The sequence below is a fragment of the Lontra canadensis genome, unplaced genomic scaffold (assembly GCF_010015895.1).
Source record: "Lontra canadensis isolate GAN:19392208 unplaced genomic scaffold, GSC_riverotter_1.0 scaffold13, whole genome shotgun sequence".
Classification (NCBI taxonomy): Eukaryota; Metazoa; Chordata; class Mammalia; order Carnivora; family Mustelidae; genus Lontra; species Lontra canadensis.
In genome coordinates this window covers 21,755,357-21,782,344 of record NW_022631007.1, presented here as the reverse complement: position 1 = coordinate 21,782,344, position 26,988 = coordinate 21,755,357, and the positions used below count along the sequence as shown (strand labels likewise).

At 38.9% G+C, this 26,988-nt stretch overlaps 1 protein-coding gene across 5 annotated transcripts in view; it reads left to right on the top strand.

Annotated features, from left to right (window-relative positions):
• The first annotated feature begins 9,468 nt into the window (after positions 1–9,468).
• STAM2 (signal transducing adaptor molecule 2) overlaps positions 9,469–26,988 on the top strand; it is a 63,105-nt gene continuing 45,585 nt past the window's right edge. For all 5 annotated transcript variants that reach the window (XR_004382670.1, XR_004382671.1, XM_032857797.1 and 2 more), the window contains exon 1: positions 9,469–9,619. Coding sequence is in view for 3 of the 5 variants with exons in the window: in XM_032857797.1 (XP_032713688.1) it covers positions 9,580–9,619 (40 nt within the window). In the remaining 2 variants the exon portion in view is untranslated. The remainder of the gene's footprint in view (positions 9,620–26,988) is intronic.

Genomic DNA, 26,988 nt, shown 5'->3' with positions numbered 1-26,988 from the left:
TAACACCTGGGAGAATGGCTGGAATGAAAAACACAAGAAACAACAAGTGTGGGCAATAATGTGGAGAAAAGGAACCCTAGTGCACTGTTTGTGGGAGCGCAAACTGGTGCAGCCGCTATGGAAAACAGTATGACAATTCTTCAAAAAGTTAAAAATAGAACCAACCCATGATCCAGTAATCACACTAGTAAGTATTTATCCCCAAAATACAAAAACACTAATTCAAAGGAATACATGCACTCTCTGTTTATTGCAGTATTATTTACAATAGCCAGATTATGGAAGCAACCCAAATGTCCATCAGTAGATGCATGGATAAGTAAGATGTGGTGTATATATATACAATGGAATATTATTCAGCCATAAAAAACAATGAAATCTTCTATTTGCAACAACATAGATGGATCTAGACAGTATAATGCTAAGTGAAATCAGTGAGTCAGAGAAAAACAAATACCATATGATTTCATTTATATGTGGAATTTCAGAAACAAAACAAACAAGCAAAGGATAGAGAGAGAAACCAAGAAACTGACTCTAATTAGAGAGAACGAACTGATGGTTACCAGAGGGGAGATGGGTGAAGCAGGTGAAGGTGCTTACGAATACACTAATCCTGATGCACTGAGTAGTGCATGAACTGTTGAATCACTATGCTGTACTCCTGAAACTAAGATAACACTGTATGTTAACTATACTGGAATTAAAATAAAAAACTTAAAAAAAAAAAAAAGAAATTGTCACTCCCATCCACATGACAAGGGAAAAAAGTGGAGCTGAAAATCAGCAATTCTTAGATCCATCAGAGAACTGAGGACACAGGGTAAATAGCTTGCCTCAAAACTGGAGACAGACAGGCAGATATAAAGAATCACAACTTACTGGAGCAGAAATTGGGAAAACCGGTGCTAGGGTAGGGAAAGCTAATCTGTCACTGAGGAACTACTGGAAGCTCAATGTGGACAAATCTGAGGGTTAAAAACTTAAGAAGGAACCAGGCAATGAGGAAAGGGCACACATTTTTGTGTGTTACCTCCAGGAGGCCTACCATGTTCCCACAGTGAAAATATGACAAAATGCCCTGGTGTTTCTGGCTGGAGGAGGGGACATGTAGCTGTTCTGAAAGAAGTCATGAGCAAGCATTCTCTTCTTAATGAAGCCTGACCTGCAGAGAAACCATTTTATGAGAGCCTAACCAACTCGGGTTTTACAAAAGCCTACCTAACTGGAGGAAAGGGAAATACCCAAATACCCTCTAGCCTTCCTGTCTTACCTAGAGGGGAAGGGGCAAACCCATGAAGGTTGTGTGAAGGTCATAGCCCAGAGGCACAAGCTCAATAAAGACTGAGACCTAATCATAGGACTACAGAATTGTTCTCGCCCAGGACCTCACATGAAGAGGGCTCCAATAAAACAGTGGACTACAGTGGAAAGAACTACACACCTCAGGCCTTATTTAAGAAGTCTTTTGGGGGGCACCTGGGTAGCTCAGTCGGTTAAGCATCTGCCTTCAGCTCAGGTCATGATTTCAGGGTACTGGGATCGAGCCCCATATTGGGTTTCCCTGCTCAGCAGGGAGTCTGCTTCTCCCTCTCCCTGTGCCCCTCCTCCTTGTCCATGTTCTCTCTCCCTCTCTCTCTCTCTCAAATAAATAAATAAATTATATATATATATATATATATATATATATATATATATATGTATATATTAAAAAAAGAAGTCTCTCAAACAAAACAAAACAAAACCGCTCAGGTGGTGGAGTGTTTGACTCCTGATCTCAGCTCAGGTCTTTATCACAGGGTCATGACTTCATGCCCTGCATTGGGCTCTACAATGGGTATAGAGCCTACTTTAAAGAAAAAAAAAGAAGAAGAGGAAGTCTCTCAAGTCCTTGATTTCAAACTATATTACAAACCTACAGTATCAAAACACTATGGTATTAGCATAAAAGCAGACATATACATCGATGGAATAGAATAAAGATATATGTATATATGTATACATATATTCAGAGAATAAAGAGTGCAGAAATAGACCCAGGCATATATGGTCAATTAATTTATGACAAAAGAGGTAAGAATATACAATGGGAAAAGGACAGTCTCATCAATAAATGGTACTGGAAAACTGGACATCCACATGCAAAAGAATGAAACTGAACCACTATCTTACACCATATACAAAAATTGACTCAAAATGGATTAAACACTTGAATTTAAGTCCAGAAACCATAAAACTCCTAGAAGACGACTTAGGTAGAATGCTCCTTGACGTCACTCTTGGTGATATTTTCTGGATCTGACTCTAAGAGCAACGGCAACAATAGCAAAAAAACCCAAATGGTACTGCATTGAACTAAAAAGCTTCTGCACAGTAAAGGAAACCATCAACAAAATAGGTAGTCTACTCAATGGGAGAAGATAATTGCAAAGGATGTATCTGATAAGCGGTTAATATCCAAAAAATATATATACAATGAAATACTACTCAGCCATATCTGATAAGCGGTTAATATCCAAAACATATATATACAATGAAATACTACTCAGCCATAGAAACACAGCCGCATGTTTGTGACGACATGGATGGACCTGGAGGGTATTACGCCAAGTGAAATAAGTCAGAAAGAGAAAGACAAATACCACAGATTTATTTAAACATGGGATCTAAAAAAGCAAAACAAATATACAAAACAAAACTCAGAGAATAGATTGATTGGTAGTTGCAGGGGACAGGCAAGATAGAGTGAAAGGGATCAAGAGGTATAAAATTCCCATTATACAATAGGTAAGTCATGGGGATGTAATATACAGCATGATGACTATAATCAATAATGTACTGTAAATTTGAAAACTACAAAGAAAGCAAATCTTAAAACATTTCTCATCACAAGAAAAAATGTTCTGGGGCACCTGGGTGGCTCAGTGGGTTAAAGCCTCTGCCTTCAGCTCAGGTCATGATCCCAGGGTCCTGGAATCGAGCCCCACATTGGGCTCTCTGCTCAGCAGGGAACCTGCTTCCTTCTCTCTCTGCCTGCTTCTCTGCCTACTTGTGATCTCCGTCTGTCAAATAAATAAATAAAATCTTTAAAAAAAGAAAAAATGTTCTAAATTTGTATGGTGACAGACATTAACTAGATTTTTTATGGTGACTGTTTTGCAATGTACACAAATGTGGAATCACTATGTTGTATACCTGAAACTAATATAATGTCATATGTCAATTATACATACATATATACATACATACACACATATATACATATCTAAAACTACTGATTCGGTCAGGAACCCAAAGACAATAGGGGAGACACAAACGAGGACATTTGAGGAAATTTAGTCTCTGATACCTACAGTTACAGCCAACAGTAAACACAGCCTAATCCCTAGCTAGATAAACACGCATCAGAACTAAACTCAGATATGGCAGTGATATTAGAATAATGATACCAGGATTTAAATTAATTATATTAATATACTAAAGGTGCTAATGGAAAAAGTGTACAACATGTAAGAACAGATGGGAAATTAGATGGTAACTACACGTCTAGTGGTGAGCATTTTGTAATGGATATACAGTTGATCCTTGAACAACAGGAGTTGAACTGCACAGTTCCACTTACACGCAGACTTTTCTACAGTACTATAAATGTATTTTCTTTTATGATTTTATTTTTTAAAAGATTTTATTTATTTATTTGAGAGAAAGGGAGTAAGTGTGAGAGATAGAGCACAAGCCAAGGGGTGAGGCAGAGGGAGAAGCAGACTCTCTGCTGAGCAGGGAGCCTGATATGGGGCTCAATCCCAGGATACTGGGACCATAACCTGAGCCAAAGGCAGATGCTTAACCAACTGGGCCACGCACATGCCTGTTTTCTTTATGATTTTATTAATAGCATTTTCTCTTCTCTAGCTTTATTGTCAGAATACAGTACATAATACATATAAAATTTAAAATGTGTTAACTGTTTATGTTATTGTTAAGGCTTTTGGTCAACAGTAGGCGATTAGCAGCTAAGTTTTGGAGGAGTCAAAAGTGATTTGTGGATTTTTGACTGTGCACGGTGTTAGCACTCCCAATCCCCATGTTATTCAAGGGTCCACTGTAATTGTCAAATCACTGTATGTACACCTAAACCTAATATGTCATCTATACTTCAATTAAAAAAAAAAAAAGATCTAATGGGTAACGTAAGCAGAGAGATGGAAACCCTAAGAAAAAATCAAGAGGCAATACTAATTAATATTGAAAATACTGTAAAGGAAATGAAGAATTTTTTTAACGCGTTCATCAGTGGACTGGACATGGCTGAAGAATCTGTGAGTTTAAGAAATGTCTGATATCTCTGCCATATCTGAGTCTGGTTATGGTGCTTGCTCTTTCTGCTGTTTCATGTTGGTTTTTGTCTTTCAGTATGCCTTGTAATTATTGGTTGAAAGCCAGACATGATATGCTTAGTAAAAGAAAAAAACTGAAGAAAATAGGTATGTAGTGGGAGGTTTCACATTTGACCAGTTAGGGGTTAGGCTGTGTTTCACAAAAGACTTACTAAATTAGAAACTATGGAATGAGGTCCAGCAATGAGTGTGTTTAACAAGCCCTCCCACTGGTTCTCGTGGATGCAAAATTTGAAAACTACTTCTGTACCATCATAATTACTAAGACCATGGTAAACTGGGGGAAAGTATAGGTAGGACGGCATGCACTGGCTTTTATAATAGCTCTAGCATTTGAGAAAGATAAGGACAATTAAAGAACTGTAGAGTTGGTTGGTTGTTCCTAATTATTATTAATGTGCTACAGGAAGGAAATGACAAGCTCATGTTAGCCAGCTATCTACTCAAGGCATAGCACGAAAGCTAGAAACCACCCATGGCAGCCTTTAAAGAGACTTTCAAAACCAGGGTTCCTTTGAGAAATGTTTCATTCTAAGACTGAGACAGAGAAAATACAAGGTGAGACTGAAGCATTGTGATACCAGAAAGTAAAGAAATGCTCAAAAAAAAAAAAAAAAATAGAGGCACATCAAAGGGACATGGAAAGTAAAGCTTAATTCCCTCCCTTCCCTTTGAGGATGGCCTAGACTCAGTAACCTGCTTCCTTGGAGTAGGGAAAGGGAAAAATATTAACTATAAAATGGAAGTGCTGAACAGTTACCATCACCAGAAATCATGCGAATATCATGTACCCCCTACAATGATGTGATGAGGACACCTTCTTTCCAAAACCCCGTAACACCCATCAAAGCATGAAAAAGTCATCAGACAAATCTAGATTCGGGGACAGTCTATAGGATATCTGATCAAGGCTATCAAGGTCATGAAAAGGCATTCCTCAAGGCTATCAAGGTCATGGAAAATAAGACTAAGAAATTGCTACAAATCAGAAGAGACTAGGGAGACATGACAACTAAATGAAATGTACTACCTTGGTATGCAGAAAAGAGTTAACAGGAATGCCTGGGTGGCTTAGTCAGTTGGGCATCTGCCTTCAGCTCCAGTCATGATCCTGGGGTCCTGGGATCGAGTTCTGCATCAGGCTCTTTGCCCAGTGTGGAGCCTACTTCTCCCTTTGCCCCTCCCCCAATCATGCCTGCTCTCTTTCTCACACACAAATAAAATCTTTAAAAAAAAAAAAGAGTTAACAAAGCAGTCTTGAGATTGCTGTCCTTGGAAAGGCCTGTTTGCAAGGCTGGCCCTTGACTGGTGTCTGGGAACTTAGATTTTGGGAGAGTTCCCACAATTCCCTTATAAGAATGGTTCATGGTGCCTAAATTGTTCATACAAACAATACAGTTTAGTAAAAAACACTTTTTTGCTTTCCTTCTGAGAGTCTAGAAATTTGGGTGCTTGTTAGTTAGAAGGTACCTGTGTGACTAGCCCTTAATAGAAATCCTAGGCACTGAATCTGCAGTGAGTTTACTGGCAGACAACAGTTCTAGTTATCACAACTTGTTCCTAAAGAAATTAAACATGTCCTGTGTGATTTCACTGAGACAGGACTCTTGGAAGCTTGTACTTCTGGACTTTACCCCAGATTTTGCTGATTTTGTTTTGTATCCTTTCACTGTAATAAATCATAGTCATGAGGATGACTATATGCTGATTCCTGAGTCCTGGCAAATCATTAAACTTGGGGGTGGTCTCAGAGAACCTTGACACAGCTGGATTGGATCCTTGGAAAAAAGAGGACATAATGTAAACATTGGTAAAATCCAAATAAAGTTTGGAGTTTAGTTAATGGCAATGAGTCAATATTGGTTTTTTAGCTTTGTAAATATTTCATGGAACTATAAGATCTTAACAATGGGAGAAACAGAGTGAGGGGCAAGTGAGAACTCTCTGCACTATCTTTGTAACTTCTCTGTAAATCTAAAATTATTCCAAAATTTTAAAAAACTCAAACAAAATGCTTTAGAAATTCATTAAAAAAAGACTATACCATTCATGTACCATTCATCAGAAAGAGAGATTATCTAAACTAAAACACAAAGGAAAAAATGAAAGAGTGAGAGAGAATCCAAGAGCTTTATTTACTATAGCCACAGGGACAGATTAGAGTTTAAACAAAAAGAAATCAAACTCAGGTCCTGACTGTGAGCATAGTGAAATTAGAAGGTTGAATTCATAACCCACAGCATGTCTCCTAAATTAAAGTCAGGGCCGGGAAGGGAGAATCATGAGACCTTGAGATCTAGGATGGAGATATCATGGTGGAAACTCTGGAGAACATTGAGCTGATAGATTTACCTCAATCCTTTGGACAAGGTACACTTGCCCTTGCTGTAGGATAGTGACCTCCCTTTGAAAACCATGCAGAAGTCTCACCCGAGAAAAATGCCTTCCAAGATGCTAGATTCCCTTAAGATTTGCCACAACTATCTCCAGTGTTTCTAAGCCAATAACTAGGGTCAACTTCCATCATGGCCTTACTGGGGAAGCACTGTCCCTGTTTTGGAATAAAAAAGATTATTCACCAAACACATACTGGCAGAATTGGAAGAACATACCTGGCTGGGGATGGATCTTGGTATATGTTCACGGAATGTGCTCTGAGGTAAGGATATTCTAGATCTGTTGAGTGTAAATCCAAAATAACCAAGAACTGAACTGAACCGAACTTGATAAGATTATTTTCTGTTATCAGGGAGCCCCTGTTATAGGGGCTCAAAAGATGTCATATCACGGAAAAATATAAAAGCTGTATTTCTTCACACGGCAGAATCTGTGAGCTGCCATTGACGTATCTTTTAATTCTTCAATAACTTCATCAGGGGAAGTTGCAATGAACAATCTCTGTATCCTCTTGTTTCTAACAGAATCTGGCTCTTAGGGACTATTAAGAAATTTGCTAATTGGACAAACTCACCAAGAGGTTGAGTACAGACAGAGAAAGGTAAATACTTACAGATTCTTGAGTATGCTTGGCATTCAAGGTGAGAAGTGTCTTTAAAATGTGAATACTTGGGGCACCTGGGTGGCTCAGCAGGTTAAAGCCCCTGCCTCCGGCTCAGGTCATGATCCCAGGATCCTGGGATGGAGCCCCACATCAGGCTCTCTGCTCAGCGGGGAGCCTGCTCCCCCCACCCCGCCAACTCTCTCTTCCTGCCTCTCTGCCTACTTGTGATTTCTGTCTGTCAAATAAATAAAATAAAATCTTTAAAATGGGAATACCTTCCAAAGGCTAATCCTCAGCCCTTTGTTTAGTACGCTTCTAATGGCTTTCAAGGGCTGTAATAACCTGCTAAACTGTTCTGAGATTCTGCTACTTCAGACACATGTGCCCACTGATGTCTAATTACTATCCAGATACTTTTTTTTTTTTTAAACTATGTTACTCTGCTGCTCAAAATCTTTAAATGAGTATTTAGGGCCTTATATACTGAAATTAAAATATTTTAGCTTCTTGAAAGTTCTTCCCAATCTGTTTCCTCTTTATCTAGTCCTGTTTTCCATTCCAACTCTAAGTCTTAATCCTAGGAAGTCTCCAAACGTAATTTTTTGAAAACCATTTCCCTTCACCTGCAAATTTTTCTTATTTGTGTACCAGCTTCATAGAACATGCAATCACCTTTCTGAACTATTCTATGTATAAGGGTTCTGTGGCTGCAAATGTTTCTATTTGACCCATTGTTAAAATGTGGAAATAATTCTTAACATTTAAAAATTGTTGAGGGGCACCTGGGTGGCTCAGTGGGTTAAAGCCGCTGCCTTCGGCTCGGGTCATGATCCCAGGGTCCTGGGATCGAGCCCCGCATCGGGCTCTCTGCTCAGCAGGGAGCCTGCTTCCTCCTCTCTCTCTGCCTGCCTCTCGGCCTACTTGTAATCTCTGTTTGTCAAATAAATAAATAAATAAAATCTTTAAAAAAAAAAATAAAAAAAATAAAAATTGTTGAAAAATTCTAAGTTCTCGTAGGGCCCACACTTCAAAAAATGACTCACGTTTACTAGCAGCTGCCATCTTTGGGTATGTGTTGTTCAGTTGGACAGTCATAACTACACTGGAAAAGTATTTACTGAGCACCTACCACTTGCCAGACACTCTTTTGGATGCTGGAGATAAAGCAGTGAACAAAACTGGTCATGGAGTTTCTATGCTAAAGAGGAGACAGAAAACACGACAGTTAAGTTTAGGAAGTGGTAACTGCTATAGATAAAGCAAGCAGGGGGCAGGGTTAAGAGGGATGGGGAAATTGTGGTTGGGAAGTGCACCTGCACTTCCTATTCACGTAAATAACTGGCTGGCTCCTACGGAAACTTCATCTGTGGCTCCTATCAGGATCGTTATACACGGTCTGGCTCTAAAGGACTGTCAGGAACTTGAAGGTAGGAAGTGTGTGCCTCATTCGTCTTTGGAATCCCAGAGTCGAGCAGTGTTTTCAGGGCGAAAACAAGATGGAAAGCGAACAGTTAGGGAATCCCCACAGAGCTATAGTTACTTCGACCACTGCTTTCCAGGGTGGTTATTCCAGCAGGGGTTAGAAGCCGAGACTCCATCCGTTCCCAGGGCAACGGGACTGTGACGCAATGCAGCCACTGGTCCGCCCTCGAGGGATTAGGCTGCAAGTTTAGGAACGAATTAAATGAGCGAGAACTAGATCCTCTGAACGCGGAACACCCCACACAACCGCTCCCCTTCAGTGTCGCCCTCCGCACGGTGGCTTCCGGGCTTTTAGGGTCGCCCAGTTCTAGGAACGACAACTTCCGGCCCCGAAGGTCCCCTGCTCCGTGGCTTGCCGAGGTCCTAGCGATGGAAAGGTGGCCGCGGCGGCCGCCTGAACCCTCACGGAACACTGGGACAAGGGCTGCTGCCTTTTCCCGGGAGGCCGCGGCGACAGGAGCGCTGAGAGGATCCGCACGCCAGCGGAGCTCGACCGGGAAAGAGAATTAGGCCGGAACGCGGCGTGGAGTGCGGACTCGGAGTGGCCGGTCAGGCGGGAGCCGGGCAGGTGCTGTGGCGGAAGTGCGAAGACGCGGTCGGAGCGGAGCCGTCTAGGAAGTGCCGGCCGCGGGTCACCCAACCTGGAACAGCGGCCGAGCGACAGCCAGACCGCAGCGATTAGGGCTCGGGGTCGGCAAGATGCCTCTGTTCACCGCTAACCCCTTCGAGCAGGACGTGGGTAAGTGCTGGGCACGGGCTCGGACCGCTGCTGCTGTTTGTTGTGCTAGAAAGTGGGCGGCGGCGGCTCCGGGGACTGGAAAGCCGAGCTAAGGGAGAGAAGGGGGCGGCGCCGCTGCCACGCCGCCCGGAGTTTTCAGGGGGATACCTTGACGCGTCGCTAGCGGCCTGGAGAGTGCCTCTTGCACACCTGAGGTCGGAGTCCCGGAAAGATTGTTCCCCTCGCCGAGCGTAGGAATAGGGAAGAGCCTCTGGCTCGCCGGGGACTGGACCAAGTAAGCAATCGTGGAGTTGATGATACAAACTTCCTGCTCCGTCTACAGTTGGTTCATCACCTCCCCCCCCGCCCCAACTTGTGGATGATGCAGCGGTGGAAAGACCCTCCTGTCTGAGGCAGCCCAACACAAGAGACCCCGACTTGCCTCCATTCAATAGGAAAACCCTCTTTCACCTCGCTCCTATACAAACGCGTCCAAGCTCTGTTAGCACAGCTTCAGGATTTATTCACAATGGTGTGAAGTGTTACTCTCTATCCCTGGATGGCGCAAGTGCTCCGAGATGTTCTGTCTTAGGGTATGAAAAAGCCCTAGGATCTCAAAACAGTTTAGAACTCCTGTTTTATTTGTTGGAGTTGTAAGAGCGATGATGTTTTTAGTAACTGTGGAATGAGAGAAAAGATGATAGGATATGAGAACTTACTTTGGGCACTAGAAGAACAGTAAAATAAACTGACCTTCCCCTCAGTGATTCCTAAAGTCCCTGTATGGCATAGTGGATCACAGTTTAATATTACAGTAGGAAAGGAGGCACTACTGTTCAAACAGAAAACACTGCCGTGTATGGATTATTTCATTGGCAATGCCACCAGTCACAGCTTCAAGTACTTGTTAGTTCAAGTGTGATTGAAGTCACTATCCAAAAGACAGTTTGAGGATAAAAGAGCAAGTTTGATTGAGGCCCACCAGTAACAACAACATCATCTACTACTTTTTCTTCTTTTCCTTGAGGGGAGGTGGGGAAGAGAGAGAGACTATCTCAAGTAAGCTCTGTGCCCAACACGGCCTTGATCTCATGACTCTGAGATCATGACTCTGAGATCATGACTTGAGCTGAAATCAAAAGTCAGATGCTCAACCAACTGAGCCATCCAGGTGCCCCCCACTAATAACTTCTTTTAGACATGTGAATGGGTGGCACCTGAGTGACTCAGTCAGATGGGCCATCAGCTCAGGTCATGATTTCTGGGTCCTGGGTTCCAGCCCAGCATCCAGCTCCCCACTCAGTGGAAAGTCTGCTTCTTCCACTCCCTCTGTCCCTCCCCACTGCTCACTTGCTTTCTCTTTCAAATAAATAAATAAATAAATAAATAAATAAATAAATAAATATCTTTTTAAAAAAATAGACACATGAATGGGATTAATAGAAAAAGTGGAATGAAATTATATGGAGTTTAAATTGCCCTTAAATCCATATCACAGAAGAAAAGTTATATGTTAACGTTTTTCAGAACAGAAATTTCCTTTTAATTTGAAATAGTTAAGTAATATAAGCAAGTTGTTATTTAACGTGAGATGTCTAGAATATGTTGCTTTGCAGTGTCATTGCCTTTTCACTTACCCTTTTTGTGTCAGTCTGATTTTTATTACCATTGGGGTTTTTTCTGGTCATTCTTCTGTTCACTTTTCATTCAAAAAACATCATTGAATGATTAGTGTGTGTATCTGTATTGTGTTAATTTCTGGGGACACAAAAATTTAATAGACTGAATTCTTGCCCTCGAGGAACTCTCAGTCTAATGGAGGATACATACGTATGTAAAATGATAATGTAATATAATGTAATAAATATATTGCTGGAAATACACAAGATGCCTTACATTCTTTCTCTTTAAAAGTCATCTTCCCTGAAAAGACAACAAGGACTTTGAGGCACATGCTTTCTTTGTAAAGATGTTAACATTATCCTATCTCTCTCTCCCTCTCCTTTCTTGACAGTAATTCTGCCTGCAGGAAGTAATCACCTCTAACTATATGTATATGGTCATTTTATAATTAAGGGTTTTTAAAGATGAACATTCCTTTTGTAGGTGCAGTTTCAGTGGAGGTCGAGCATTCTTGTCTTGACATCATTCATGTCGGGAAGAAATTCTTCCCTCAGACCTTGAGAAAAAGCTGTAGGGGGTCAAGATGTCTACAAAGGCATTCCTAAGTTGTTGATGGTATATGACTTGTCAAATGGAAGCAAGCCAAAGCCTAGGAAGTAAGGATCTCCAACAGGTTCCTGTTTTTTTCTTGGAGTCAGATCCTGCAAACCCTGAAGGGTATGTTAGATATGGCAATGTGACTTTTCAAGTATTTTATTTGATTTCTTCAAATCTGGATTTTTGTTTTGTTCAGTAAAATTCCTTTGAAGCTGTGTCAAGCAAAAAAATAAAACATATCGGGGCACCTGGGTGGCTCAGTGGGTTAAAGCCGCTGCCTCCGGCTCAGGTCATGTGGGATCCAGCCCCGAATCAGGCTCTCTGCTCAGCGGGGAGCCTGCTTCCCCTAACCCCCCGCCTGCCTCTCTGCCTACTTGTGATCTATGTCAAATAAATAAATAAAGTCTTAAAAAATAAAATAAAATGTGAATACTTGGGGCACCTAGGTGGCTCAGTGGGTTAAAGCCCCTGCCTTCTGCTCAGGTCATGGTCTCAGCGTCCTGGGATAGAGTCCCGCATCAGGCTCTCTGCTCAGCCAGGAGCCTGCTTCCCCCGACCCCACCCCGCCCCTGCCTGCTTCTCTGCCTACTTGTGATTTCTCTCTGTCAAATAAATAAAATCTTAATTTTATTAATTTTTATTTTATTAATTTAATTTAATTAATTTATATAATTATTCATATATATTATTAAAGTTATTTATGTAATTTATTTTATTTATTAATTTTTATTAATTTTTATTAATTTTATTAATCCTCCCCTACCTCCACATCTTAAAGTGGTTGTATAGGGTTCTTGAGGTGGAGCTTGGTTGGGACAGCCATTCTGAGAGATTTCAAGGGAAGGTGAAATATGAGGGACAGAGCTACAGTAGGAAGACTGAGAAGATAATATTAAAAAGGAAGATGTCATTTTCTTATATTTTATGCCAGTTTTTCCAGTGTCATTACATTGCTTCCCAGGTCACGACTTGGTTTTTCTCTCCCCAACTCTAGCTCAGTTGTGACTTGCACATCTTTTTTCTCCCTACTCAAGCCAGACAACCTTTTTTGCCAGGTTGGGGGAGGGTATTTTCTGCCTTTGTGCCATTTTCTATTTACTGATATCCTTTTTCTTTTTTCAACAACCTTAGTATTGCCTTCCTTATAGATATACTAACTTATGCCTCACAAAGCTGAGCTCAAATTCTACCTCTATAAAACACTTAATGACACAGTGGATTGAAGTGTGAAGTTTTATCTTGAAAGGAGACTTCTTAAAAAAGAAAAGATTTATTTGAGTTTGTGAGAGCGGAGGTGGAGGGGCAGAGGGGGAGGGAGAGAGAGAGAACCCAAAGCAGTCTCCACACCCAGTGCGGAGCCCAGCTTGGGGGCTCAGTCTCACTACCTGAGATCATGACCCGAGCTGAAATCAAGAGTTGAATGCTTAACCAACTGAGCTACCCAGGTGTCCCGAAAGACATCTTTTTTTTTTTTTTTTTTAAGATTTTCTTTATTTATTTGACAGACCGAGATCACAAGTAGGCAGAGAGGCAGGCAAAGAGAGCAGGGGAAGCAGGTTCCCTGCTGAGCAGAGAGCCGGACGAGGGGCTCCATCCCAGGACCCTGGGATCATGACCTGAGCCGAAAGCAAAGGCTTTAACCCACTGAGCCACCCAGGCTCCCCTCTTAGACAATTCTTGAACACAGTGAGGTTGCTATAAATTTTGCAAAATATTAGTTGAATTTTTTGGTTATGGATGAGAGTGATCACTTTAATAGTTAATTTCTTTCTGTATTTTGTTTATAACCTTAAGTCTTCACATTCTTAACATTTTAATTGATGTATTTTAACATAAAGTACAGGATATGATATAAAGTCTTTTTCCTATTAGCCAACTCTGTCAAGCCTGATATTGCCACACTTTTTTTTTTTTTTTAAAGAAAACATTCAAGATAGAGTTGAAATTCTTTGGAACATTTAGCAGCTATTCTTTTCCTGTTTTATTCCTAATCCTATTCTTTCTCAGTGTTAAACATTCTCCATTATAATACAAATAACACATACACAAATACACTATCTTTTTTTGCATGTTTTTAAACTTCATAAAAAATATTGTCATTCTTTGTCATTTGTATCTTGTCATTCAGCATTTTTGTGAATTATTTCTGTTGATATTTGTAGCTCTAGTTCATTAATTTTAACAGTTGTGTGGTATTCCACCATATGAATACACCACATTATTTGTTAATTCTCTTATCGTTGGACATGAAGTTTTTTTCAAGGTTTTTGCCATAGACAACAGTGTGTGAAACTTCTTATCCAGGTTTTCTTGTTTACATGAGTGAGAGATTCCCTAGGAGTTATATCTTGAAGTAAAATTCCTTACTTAAAGTATAGGTAGTGAAAACTTGCAAATTATTAGTGCAGAACTACCTTTCCAAGCGCTTGTGGGAGATTTTACTCCCACCAGCAATGGCAGTAAAGTTCTTTCTTGTTCACCATCCTTATGAACACTGGGTGTCATATTTTTAAGTCTATGCCAAGTCGATGAGTGTGAAATAGGGCAGTTTTCATTTCAGCTTCATTGCTAGTCAAGTTGAGCATCTTTTTACTTATTTCTTGGTTATTTTGTATTCTTTTTCTGTAAGTTACCTGCTTGTTACTTTTACTTATTACTCCTTTGGATTATTTTGTCTTACTGAATTTTAGAGTTCCGTGTACATTCTCTACTAATCTGTTGGTTGTGTGAATTGCAGGTATGTATCTCAGTTTGTTGTTTTTTATTAAGAAATTTAAGATTTTTAAAAAAGATATTTATTCATTTGAGAGAGAGCAAGCGCGGGAGTGTGCAGTACACAGGCTCATGCAGGGGTGCGGGAGGGGAGGCACAGAGGGAGAGGAAGAAGCTGACTCCCTGCTGAGCAAGTGGCGCTCAGTTCCAGGATTGAGAGACCATGACCTGAGCTGAAGGCAGACCCTTGAACAAGTAAACCACCCGGGCGTCCCAACAAAATTTAAGTTTTAATTCATTGATACTGTCTTTCTTGATTTCATTTTTCTCATTTTAAGAAAGCCTTCTCTATCCTGAAGTTATAAGGATCTTGTCATATTTTTTTCTGAAAGATTTTTCATTTTGATTTTTACAGTTAGGTCTTTCATCCACCTGGACTTGATCTTTGTGCAAGGTCTGAGGAGGAATTTGATTGGATAATCAGCTGTAGTAGACAATAATTTATTGTCTAATCACTACCTACTGAATTGTCTGTCCTTTCCCGATGATTTTGGGACACTTTCATACAGTATATTCCTTATATGAAGCCTGTGTCTGTGCTTTCAGTCCTTCTACAGTGTTCTCTGTCTAGTCTGCCAACAATACCACATTTAAATATCAGTGGCCTTGGACAAGTTCCCCTGTTTTGTTTTTCTTCATTTTCATAGTCTTAGCTGTTTTTAGACTTTGTTCTTTTATACAGGTTTATGGATCAGAATGGTATAATCATAAAAGGGAATCTCTTTTATGCTCTTTTAGCATTTAAGATAAAGGCATTGTAATTTATATTTTTGTTTCCTGTGAACTGATGATGTTGATAATTAAAAGTAGATGTTTTTTGGGGCGCCTGGGTGGCTCAGCGGGTTAAAGCCTCTGCCTTCAGCTCAGGTCATGATCCCAGGGTTCCAGGATCGAGCCCCACATTGGGCTCTCTGCTCAGCAGGGAGCCTGCTTCCTCCTCTCTCTCTGCCTGCTTCTCTGCCTACTTGTGATCTCTGTCTGTCAAATAAATAAATAAAATCTTTAAAAAAAATAAAAATAAAAAAATAAAAAATAAATTAAAAAAATAAAAGTAGATGTTTTTATTCCTTTTAATAATAATTAGTTCTAAGCTTACTTAGATTATAGTTTGAAAATAAAGCAAGAGGGCAAGAGGATTAAATATGCAAGATAATACTGTAGCTGTGTTCTTGGGTGGATGTGTCTCTATGCTGCTTTTTTTTTGGTTTAAATGAAAGAACCTTAAAGGTATTCTGAGTGTTAAAAGAGTAGACCTTGTTTATAGTATGTAGTATAGAACATCAAACTCCAGTGACTTGACAACTTATAATTCTAACCATCATTTTTTTTCTTTCCTTGGTTACCTTGCCTCCCCAGATCTAAACTTCTCCTTCTCCCCTCCTTTTGGCTTTTCACTTTGTCTTTTACAAAGTTGTTTTTTGTTTTTTATTTTATTTTATTTATTTATTTGAGAGAGATAGTGAGAGAGAGCATTAGAGGGGAGATGATCAGAGGGAGAAGCAGACTCCCTGTGGAGCTGGGAGCCTGATGCGGGACTCGATCCCAGGTTTCCGGGATCACAACCTGAGCTGAAGGCAGTTGCTTAACCAACTGAGCCACCAGGCACTGCCTTTTTTTAAATTTTGCTTATTCCTTTGAGAGGACACAAGTTGGGGGGAGGGGGCAGAGGGAGGGGAATAAGCAAGCAGACTTCCCACTGAGCAGCCGCAGGGCTCAATCTTAGGACCCCGAGATCATGACCTAAGCCTACCACCTAAGCCAAAGTCAGATGCTCAACCAACTGAGCCACCCAGGTGCCCTGTCTTTCACAAAGTTTCTAAAAATATTTTTGCTCATAGTCTGCCTTCCTGTATCAGTTATATGTCAAGCAGCAACATTTGTCAAACCCCCTTGGTGAGAATATTGTTTCTAGAAACCTGAGACATTTTGGTATTGCTCATCCTTTTCCCTTATGCTTTCCTTTTTAGGACTGAAGTTCACATTAGTTTATTGGCATCCTCAAATCTTCTTTTGGAGTAACAAATCTTGCTCCCATCTTTTAGACTACCCTTAACATTGTTATGTTTTAATTTTTTCAGTCGGTTAACATACAGTGCAATACTGGTTTCAGGAGTAGAATTCATTGATTGATCACTTACATACCACACCCATTGCACATCCCAACAAGTGCCTCCTTAATACCCATCACCCGTCTTGCCTGAATCCCACCCACCTCCCTCCATCAGCCCTCTGTTCTCTATTAAGAGTCCCTTATAGTTTGTGTCCCTCTTTTTTCCCCTTTCCCCCTTTTCATATGTTCATCTGTCTTTGTTTCTTAAATTCCGCATATGAGTGAAATCATATGGTATTTGTCTTTCTAACACTTTTTAATGGACCTCTAACTGCTAATGTCTGAAGAATAAGCACCTCTCCTACGACATCTGTGGAACACTTAATATTTCTTTACCACTGAAACTTGTTTGTGACCGCTATCACTGTTGCATTCAAAGATTTTCCTTAGAGTCCTCTAGTTAAAGAATGTTGAAAACTGAAAATCCCATGAAGTAGTTACAATTCTTTTTTTTTTTTTTTTTAAGATTTTATTTATTTGGCAGAAACAGCAAGAGAGCGAACACAAGCAGGGGGAGTGGGAGAGGGAGAAGCAGGCTCCCCGCTGAGCAGGGAGCCAATCCCAAGATCCTGGAATCATGATGTGAGCCCAAGGCAATTGTTTAACAACTGAGCCACCCAGGTGCCCCAAAGTATTTACAGTTCTGACTGACTTTTAATGCAATAACAGAAGTTGTATTTAATAGGTCTTTCATAAAAACATGAAGGGAAATGACAAAGAATTAAAAATTATTATGTACTATATCTCTTATAATTTTTAAATGATAGTAACATATAGGATGAAAAAAAATTTGCTACTGAAATTTTTATTGTAACTAAAAACTTGGCAGACTCTTTGGTCAGTAAATATTCTTTCATGAAGCATTTGTTTATTTCCACATGAAACATGAGAATTGTAGAGACTCAGGATTTAGGTTATGTGAACTAAAAGGGATTTTTTTATTGTTATCTGAAGCAGATTCTTTTGCTTTTATGTGCCATGGGATGAAGTATCTTAACATTCTCTTCTAAAAGCTTTGCCTAAATCTAGCACTGCAGGTTTTGGTTTTCCTAGTAGTGCTATGCCCTTGAGGGTTGAAGGGAAAGAATTTTTTTTTTTATGTTGTTGTCTTACTTGGCTCTGTTACTCCACTTGATAGTGAATAGATCTTTGTATTTAGTTTAGGGATTGAACCCAAGAAGGTCAGTGTGACATATATCAGACAACGCCCTCTGAAAATCAGTGTTCTGAAGTGTCCCACCCATCTACTTATTTTTAGCTCATATTGCTTCAATTTCATGTCAGGAATTTGTCAGTACCTAGTGCTGTATTTTTAAGAATTTTAGTTATTCTAGTGTTATCTCATTGTAGTTTTAGTATGTATTTATCTGATGACTGTTGATGTTGGACACCTTTAAGTAAAGTTATTTGAGGGGTACCTGGCTGGCTTAGTCAGTGGAACACACAACTCTTGATCTTGGGGTTTTGAGTTCAAGCCCCATGGTGGGTGTGGAGCTTGCTTACTTACAATCCGTCCGTCAGTCGATCAGTCATAAGCAAACGAATAACCTCTTTTTTGAAGTATTTAGTTTTAAGTGTTTCATCCATGTTTCTTTTCACTTAATTTTCACAACTCCTCTTTTAAGCATGGCAGCCATTTTAATCTCTCATAATCTGAGTCAAGGTGAACTACGTAGAGACCTTGGGCTAGTAAGTTCGTTTCAGAGCTGGGTGTATAGAAGGCAGGTCTTCAGTGTTTAATGGGCGGTATGTGTACCTCACAGATGCATACAGAGTGTGCATGATGATTTCCTCAGTTTGCAGAGCTCATGTGATCGCCTGTCCAGTCTAATTGCTTTTGACTTTCCATCTTTGACATTTTAGCTACTTAGGAGATTTCATTTTTCCTTTTCCCCAGCTATCTTGCACATGAAGCTTCCTGATACGTCTGTTACAATAAAAATTATGCTTACTACATTTTTGTTTTCTTCCCTATTCCCTAATGTAAGAGTGTGGAAATGAGCATGCCCATTTTGTGGGGTTGGGAGGGAGTTGGTGAGGCGTGGGTTTAGAGAGAGCATGTTGGGAGTATCAGCCAGGAAAAAAGTGAACTTGCAGAAATACAAAGGCTGCTCCTATACCTTTTGCCTTTTTAATAGCTGGTTTACAATATTACAAAGCAGTAAAAGATGATTTTGATGTGGTTTTCCCCCTCCTTCCTAACTGTCCTATGTGCCCCCCCAAATTCTAATGGTGATGTATGAAATCAGAAGAGGGTCTGTCACTCTTCTGTATTCTACCAGATCAAGAAGCTCTTAAATAGATTATATTTTTAGATGATGTGGAGGTAGATTAGATGATACTAGATGATCCTTTTCTTTTAGATAGGACTTGAATTTACATTTGGCCTATTCAGTATGTGTAAAATATTCGTACATAGGGAAACTGAAAACTAACTTGTTGGGAAGAGTTACTTAAGCAGTTTTGAACAAAAATTGCACTCAAGCAGCAGTTTGTTTAATACTCAAACTAGGGAGGAAACCCTGAATCAGATGTCCCACATTGAAGTCCCTGTTTAACTACTTACTAGTTGTATGTCCTTATGCAAGTTACTTTTCTGTGTCTGTTTCCTCATCTCTAAAATGGAGAATCCTTACTTCAGTTGATTGAAGTGTAAGTGGTTTAGTAAATATAAAATGTTTGAAGCTATTACTTACTGTTGTTCTTAATTAAATTATTACCTACCATTCAGTACTCAGAGCTGTAAGTTGATTTTCATTTTAGAAGATAATGAACAGTATGAAAAAAAGAAGATAATGAACAGTGTATTTTAAGGTAGAATTTGCATTACTGCTTTCCCCAGAGTAAACTGAAGATTCGCATCAATAAAATATACCCAAACAAACCAAAACATTAAATGAGGAGGGAAGAGTAAATGAGAAAATGTACGTTAAATCCAGATATTCTAGAATGCTAGAAGTTTGGTTGTTATTAAGTCAGAGAAAGAGGTGAAATATTTATTATCTATTGGGTTGAATTTTTGAATATAAATATTTTAGTCAAATTTACACAAAAGTTGTGTGGTCTAGAAACTTAATAACAAGTATATATCATTATATTTATTTATTTATTTATTTATTTATTTATTTTTAAAAGATTTTATTTATTTATTTGACAGACAGAGATCACAAGTAGGCAGAGAAGCAGGCAGAGAGAGAGGAGGAAGCAGGCTCCCTGCTGAGCAGAGAGCCCGATGTGGGGCTCGATTCCAGGACCCTGGGATCATGACCTGAGCTGAAGGCAGAGGCTTTAACCCGCTGAGCCACCCAGGCGCACCAGTATATATCATTATTTTAATCATTAAACACGTATGACTTATTTATAAACTAGAAAAATTTGGCTCACCTACATTTTCAATAATTATTTAGTTCATAATGAATTGGTCCAAGAAAGAACATTTTTATATCTTTAGTAAAAGCTGTCAGCTGTGGTTTCTTGTTAGATACCAAAAATGAATTGTATTTACTTACTTTCCATTTTCTAGTTTATTTCTGCTATTGAAAAAATTTTTTTTTCCGGTTTTCTCCTCTACTCCTACTATAAGGTATAAAAATAATTGGTGTTTTTTTCTTATTAATATATAAAAGACAGTTTTTCCTCTAAGATCTAAGCATTGCTTTAGTCATATCTCAAGATATTAATATGTTGGGACACCTGGGTGGCTTATTTATTTAAGCGTCTGCCTTTGGCTCACGTCATGATCTCGGGGTGCTGGGATTGAATCCCACATGGGGCTGCTTGTTCAGTGGGGAGCCTGTTTCTCCCTCTGTCTGCTGCTTCCCCTGCTTGTGTGTACATGTGTGCTCTCTTTCTCTCTTACAAATAAATAAATGAAATCTTTGAAAAAAATTTAAAAGATACTTATATGTTGTATACTAATTACAACACATTTGTATATTGCCCTCTGTTATAATCTTAATTACTTATATGTCCCAACTGTAAATTTCCATGTGGTTGGGTATTATACTTGGTCTAATTAAAAACAAAACAAAACAAAACATTGTATGTATGTCTGTATGTATGTATTTTTTTAGAGATTATTTGTTTATTTATTTGACAGAGAGAGAGAGAGATCACAAGTAGGCAGATAAGCAGGCAGAGAGAGAGGGGGAAGCAGGCTCCCCGCTGAGCAGAAAGCCTGATGCGGGGCTCAATCCCAGGACTCTGACGCCATGACCTAAGGTGAAGGCAGAGGCTTAACCCTCTGAGCCACCCAGGCACCCCAAAAACATTGTATTTAGAGAATATACTGTGTATATTGTCCTAGATTATTTCCAGGTTTTGATAGTTCATGCACATTTGAGGAAAGATTTAAACTCTGCTTTAATGTACAGATAGTCCTCTCTTTGTATAGTTCCAATTTGTGTGAATTTAGTTATCATGTTTTAGTTAAGTAACACCAAACCCCCAATAAGAAGTCTTACAGTACTCTGAGCATAGAACCCAGCCAAGAATACCTGGATTTTAACTATAGGACTATGAGGTAGTAATGGATGGTGTTTTAAACTACTAACTTGTAGTAATTTGTTACATAGCAAGTTTAAAAAGTTAGTATTATACTGAGACTGTCCACTTAAAATTTTTTTGTTCTTCAAATTTGAGAACTGCTATTGATTTTTCTTTACATTCACTGTTTCTCCAGTCTCCAGTCTGTTTTTAAGCCCATCTAGTGAATTTTTTAGTTGATAATCTGACTTTTTAGTTCTAGAAATTGTAATTTTATAGTTCCCTTTTCTCTGCTGAGTACTCACCATCTACTTACTTATTATGACAGTCTTTTGCTTTAAGTTGCTGGTAATACCTGCTATAAAGTACCTTTTGTGTGTGTGTGTGCTAATTCTTATATTTGAAGTTTGCTGTTTTCTATCAATTATATTTTACTGGTGATTTTTCATATTATGCTGTTCATATGATTCTTTTTAAGGAGGCTAGATTATGTTGTCTTTGTTTAAAGAGTGTTAAATTTTGTTCTGTCAGGTAATTTTTTTTAAAAGATTTTATTTATTTATTTGACAGAGATTACAAGTAGGCAGAGAGAGAGGAAGGGAAGCAGGCTCCCTGCCAAGCAGAGAGCCTGATGTGGGGCTCACTCCCAGGACCCTGGGATCATGACCTGAGCCAAAGGCAGAGGCTTTAACCCACTGAGCCACCCAGGTGCCCCTCTGTTAGGTAATTTTGTTAGGGGAGGATCTTTTAGGTTTTTGCTAGGTTTGGTTTTCTTTATGAGGCAGGCCTATTTTGATCTTGAACTAAATTACAGGGACCCTTACTCACTTTTTGTGTTTCAGTTCAATGCCCGAAATGTTCTCTCTACTCTAGTTGGGTGGAGTATTAGTTCACTTGGGCTTCTATAACAAAAAACCTTGAACTAGGTGAATTCAACAACAAATTTTTCTTCTTATGGTTGTGGAGACTGGAAGTCCAGGAGCAAGGTGCCAGCAGGGTTGGGGTCTGATGAAATGTCTCTTTCCTTGGGTTGCAGATGGCTGCCTTTTCAACGTGTGCTCACATAACCTCTTCTTTGTGCTTGCATGGAGAGATGGTGAGATATAGTGAGCTCCATGTTGTCTCTTCCTATTAGGATACTAATCCTCTTGAATCAGGATCTCTTTTAACCTTTAGATAAAGGCTCAGTCTCCAGATATAACAACACTGTAGGTTGAGTCTTGAATATCTGAATTTTGTGGGGATATAACTGTTCAGTCCATAATAAGCAGGAACTCCAAAGACTTCCTGCACTGCCAAACCTTTCAGCCCCACAGTAGGTGATCTCTGCTAGATTTCATAGAGACTCAAGTAGCCTGCCTAGCCCTTGACCAAGGACCCATGTCAAATCCCAGAACTTTGGTGCTCAGAAATATGCTCTTTTTATCCCAGCTGCCCTGCTTGGGCTAGCTCCCCTTGTGTTGGGACAGGAAAGTGTTCCCAAGCAAAAGCTTGGGCCATCATGGGGCCTTCATATTTCCCTTCCCTCAATGATCTCAGACCTGCACTACCTGTTATTCATTTCCTGAGCACAGTTGCCTCATATATTGTGGCCTGTTTTGTACTTGGTTTTGGTAGAATAACAAACCTGGTAGCAGATACTCTGCTGTGGTTGGAAGCAGATCAGTCATGACTTTTTATTTCCAAAGTAGGAGGAGAATTATAGATGTCTTATGAGCATTTTTCTTTTATATAATTAACTTTTAAAAATTACTGGTAGAGCCTATTTCATTAAAAGTTTTATGGGTAGACTTGAATTCTTTTTGAAGTTGTATGCTGAACATAATCCGCTGTGTAGAGGGGGCGCCTTTTTGTGCTTTATAGGTATTGATGGACTGAATATGATATTGTTAGAATCTTTGTGAAGTATTTCAGTGTATTGAGTCTCTTTATATGCAGTAATCAAAACCTGGTGATGAAACATTATGACTTACACCCACCAAACCCTGGAAATTAAGCATTTAGGCCCCAGGAGGGCTTTTTAAACTCTGCCCCTCCTCTCTGCATTTGACACAGCATAATGTGAGGTATGGCCCCAACACTGGGCAGAGTGACAATGCTGTACAAGAATGATTCCTTAATTATAATATTTAAAATTTTTTCCAGGAGTTTAAAATACTCCTAAGTACATAATTTAACTGTTACTTAGTTCGCTTGAAAAATGAAATCCTTTTTGGCAGGCCATTATAAAGTCTTCAGATTTTACACTTTTTTAAAAGAGTAATTGCAAATCCTGTATTTGTAGAGCATAAACTATGCTGGATAGAGCATTCAAATCAGAATTTTAACATTTTCTATAAAAATTAAATCAAGCAAAAAATATCATTTAGATGTTTTTCAAATTGTTGGAAGCGTTTTTGGTATGAATTAAATAGGTTTCACATTTAATTGTATCACAGGCTGAAATTGAAAAAATAGTCATTACAAGTTCAGTTTTATCAGTAATAGGTTATTAGATGGTCTAAAATCAGACTCAACTCTTTGTACTCATGCATATGGTGTTCTGACGAAATTTGGTAAATGATGATGCTGGGTTCTGAGATCAAAGAGGAAATGATAGATTCTTAAAATTGGAACTACTGACAAGTAATTAGTAAAAATATTTTTCTGTCCCTACTTCATTCCATGTGCCAAATGAATTTCCAGAGAGACTAAAGACTTACCTATAAAAGAGAAATAATACATATACAAAAGATAATATGGGTGAATATTTAATCTTCAGGTAGTTCTGAATACTGTACCAGATGAGACTATAGAAAGGATGATAGATCTGTACAGCAAAAACAAAACCTTATCAAAAACAGGAAGAACTTTAAAGCAAAGAAAAGATGAGCCTAAAGTTGGCAAGTCATATGTAAAACATGGGATTGCTCTTCAGACTCTAGATCAAAGTTACCTATATATCACAGCACAAGAAGCCCTTTGCTTCCCTCTTGAGACATTCCCTCCCTGACTGACAACGTCTGTCTCTTGGTTGAGAGTCCCAAAGGTATCGTCATTCCTCTTCAGGAAACAAGCAGGGAACTGGAACCTCATAAAGCCCTCTAGTGCTATTGCCTTTTGTTGCCACATGATGTTGCTAGTGAAGTTGGATCCTGTGCAGCCCGTTTGGGTGTTTGCTTAGTAAACTTGTTGGTCCAGAAGCTCTTGCTGGTCCAAAACTTTATACAGACTTTAGTGGGACTACATGGGGCATCGTTGTGCCCAGGGTAATAGGATATGGAGGAGTAACCATCATTCATTTATTCATCAAAGCACTGTTTACTGAGTACCTGTGTGGTCCAGATACTGGTCTATGCACAAGAAATAATAGTAAACAAAACAAAAAATTCCTGCCTTCATGGAGCTTATGTTCATTCTGGGCATTGAGGAGAGAAAGAGAGGTGGGACAGAGACATTCAGTAGACAAAGTATTTATGCTATGCAACATCTGCAGAAGGGCCTCTGCATGAAATCCTGACCTCTTTTAATTATGTTACGTTTATTCTGTGGGGGCATCAATATGTATAATACCAGTGAGTATAACAGAGAGGCTGAGGGATTTAAAATCACAGTGTATTGTTAACTTCACACTATCTTGTAGAGGTACTTTGTGGCTACTCTCTGTATAATGGTACAGCAGGCAGTTATTAAAAAGTATTGGTATAAGTGCATATTTATGAACATAGATGTTTGTGTAAGTGGAAATGCAGGTTAGCAAGTGATACATCTAGGATGATGACAAGTATTGGGGGAAATTTTTCTCTACCTCTGAGGTTTCCTTCTTGAGAAAGAAATTCTGTTAGTGTTACACTGAGTCTGCTCTGGCTCCTTTAAATCACTTCATTTTTGATGTAATGACTTACATGATTGGTAAATTTGAGAGCAGTTAGCCCTACGGATGCACTTCATTGACATGTAGGAGCTAGCTAGTCTTTCCACAGCATTTGAGTGATTTTCATCTCCTCCTCTATCTTGTAAGCTACGCAGGGGCTTACCTATGCAGGGAGAGGTCAGCCCCTGTCTAGTGCTGAAGCATGCCCACCTCGGAGGTTCACTGTCAGCAAGCCCATTTGTCTAGTACACCTACAGCTTCTATTAGTAAGAGCAGTCATATTTTATTATTTGTTTTCTCAATTTGTTCATAACTTTGGCAGAGAAGGAATTAGCAGCTTTTGGGTGCTCTCTTTGGAGGTACCTTATATATGATTCTGTTTTATTTGGTTTTATGTGTATTTTTAGTAGTTTTCCATATACATGTAGAAAAAAGTCTGGAAAGATAAGCATTATAGTTTCAAAAGAAGTTGGTAGAATTAGGAGTGGGGTTTTTTTTGTTGGTACTTTGGAATTCAATTAATTTATTAGATGTGTAATTAAGATATAGTTAAGTATTTTAAACCTGTAAAATATATAGCATAGTCTGGACTTCCGTGTAGAAGAATGGGGTATCTTTGTATAAGAGAAAAAGCTGGACCTGGGTAGATGTTTCCACCTCATAGCATGGTGCTTGAGTCTAGAACTTATGGTAGGCAAAAATATATTACTTTTCTAAAATCTCTGGCTTGTCATTTCAACACATATGTCACAATAATTGCTTTCCATCCACTAATAGTTTGAAGCAATTTGCATGATTTTTAGAAGTGAGTTCTAGCATTTAACTGAGGTTAACTGGATTCTGTATTTCTCTTTCCTACTTGCAAAGTTTGCTAAGCCTTTTTATTTTGTGGCTTCTTTTATTATTCCTTGCTTTTAAAAAAGGAATAGCTCTAAATTTCTACCATCCTTCCTGCTTCTCAGTGTGATAGGCCTATATGAATATAATACTCAGATTTGGCCATATTTGAAATTATGAATTTATTAAAAAGGGAAAAGATTAAACGGTGTTTCTAAAGTGGTAAAAAAAAAAGTATTTCTTGACTTCAGAATTTTATAAAAGTTAGTAGAGTAGGGACATCTGGGTGGCTTCGTCAGTTAAGTGTCTGCTGTCAGCCCAGGTCATGATGCCAGAGGTGTGGAATTGAGTCCTGCGTTGTACTCCCTGCTCAGCAGGCGGGGAGCCTGCTTCTCCCTCTGCCTGCCACTCCCCCTGCTTGTACTTGTTCTCTCTCTCTGACAAATAAATAAAATCTTAAAAAAAAAAAAGAGGAAAAATGCGACATAATTCAGTCATTATAGTCTCATCATGCTTTTTAAAAAATTTACTTTTAGTTTTTATTTCAGTTAGGAAATATTTCATGCCACAAAAACATGCTGAGAATAAAGTAATCTCTAGATATTCCATGCCCAGCGTAATAAAACAAAACTTTATAAATACAAGTAAGTCCCTGTATACCTCCATCCTACCTCCAGTTTGATGTTTCCATTATTATGCATATATTAATATTTCTACCACCTATAAAAGTATCATGAATATTGGGTATTTTTGAGTATTTTCAAACTTAATATGAAACATTAATATAGAGTGAGAATGTAAAATGGAACAGCTGCTTTAGAAAACTGTTTGCCGGTTCCTAAAAAAATTAAGCATAGAATTACCACACATCTCAGCACTTTTCTTAGTTAGATATATACCAAAGAAAGAAGTGTGTACCATACAAAACTTGTACACAAATGTTCATAGCAGCATTGGAGTATTCATATTAGCCAAAAAGTTAAAAAACGAAATAAAACCAAACAACAACCAAATGTTCAGCTGGTGAATGGATAAATAAAATAAGGTATATCTACAATAATATTGTTCAGCAATAAAATTAACTGAAGTACTGATATATGCATCAACGTGGAT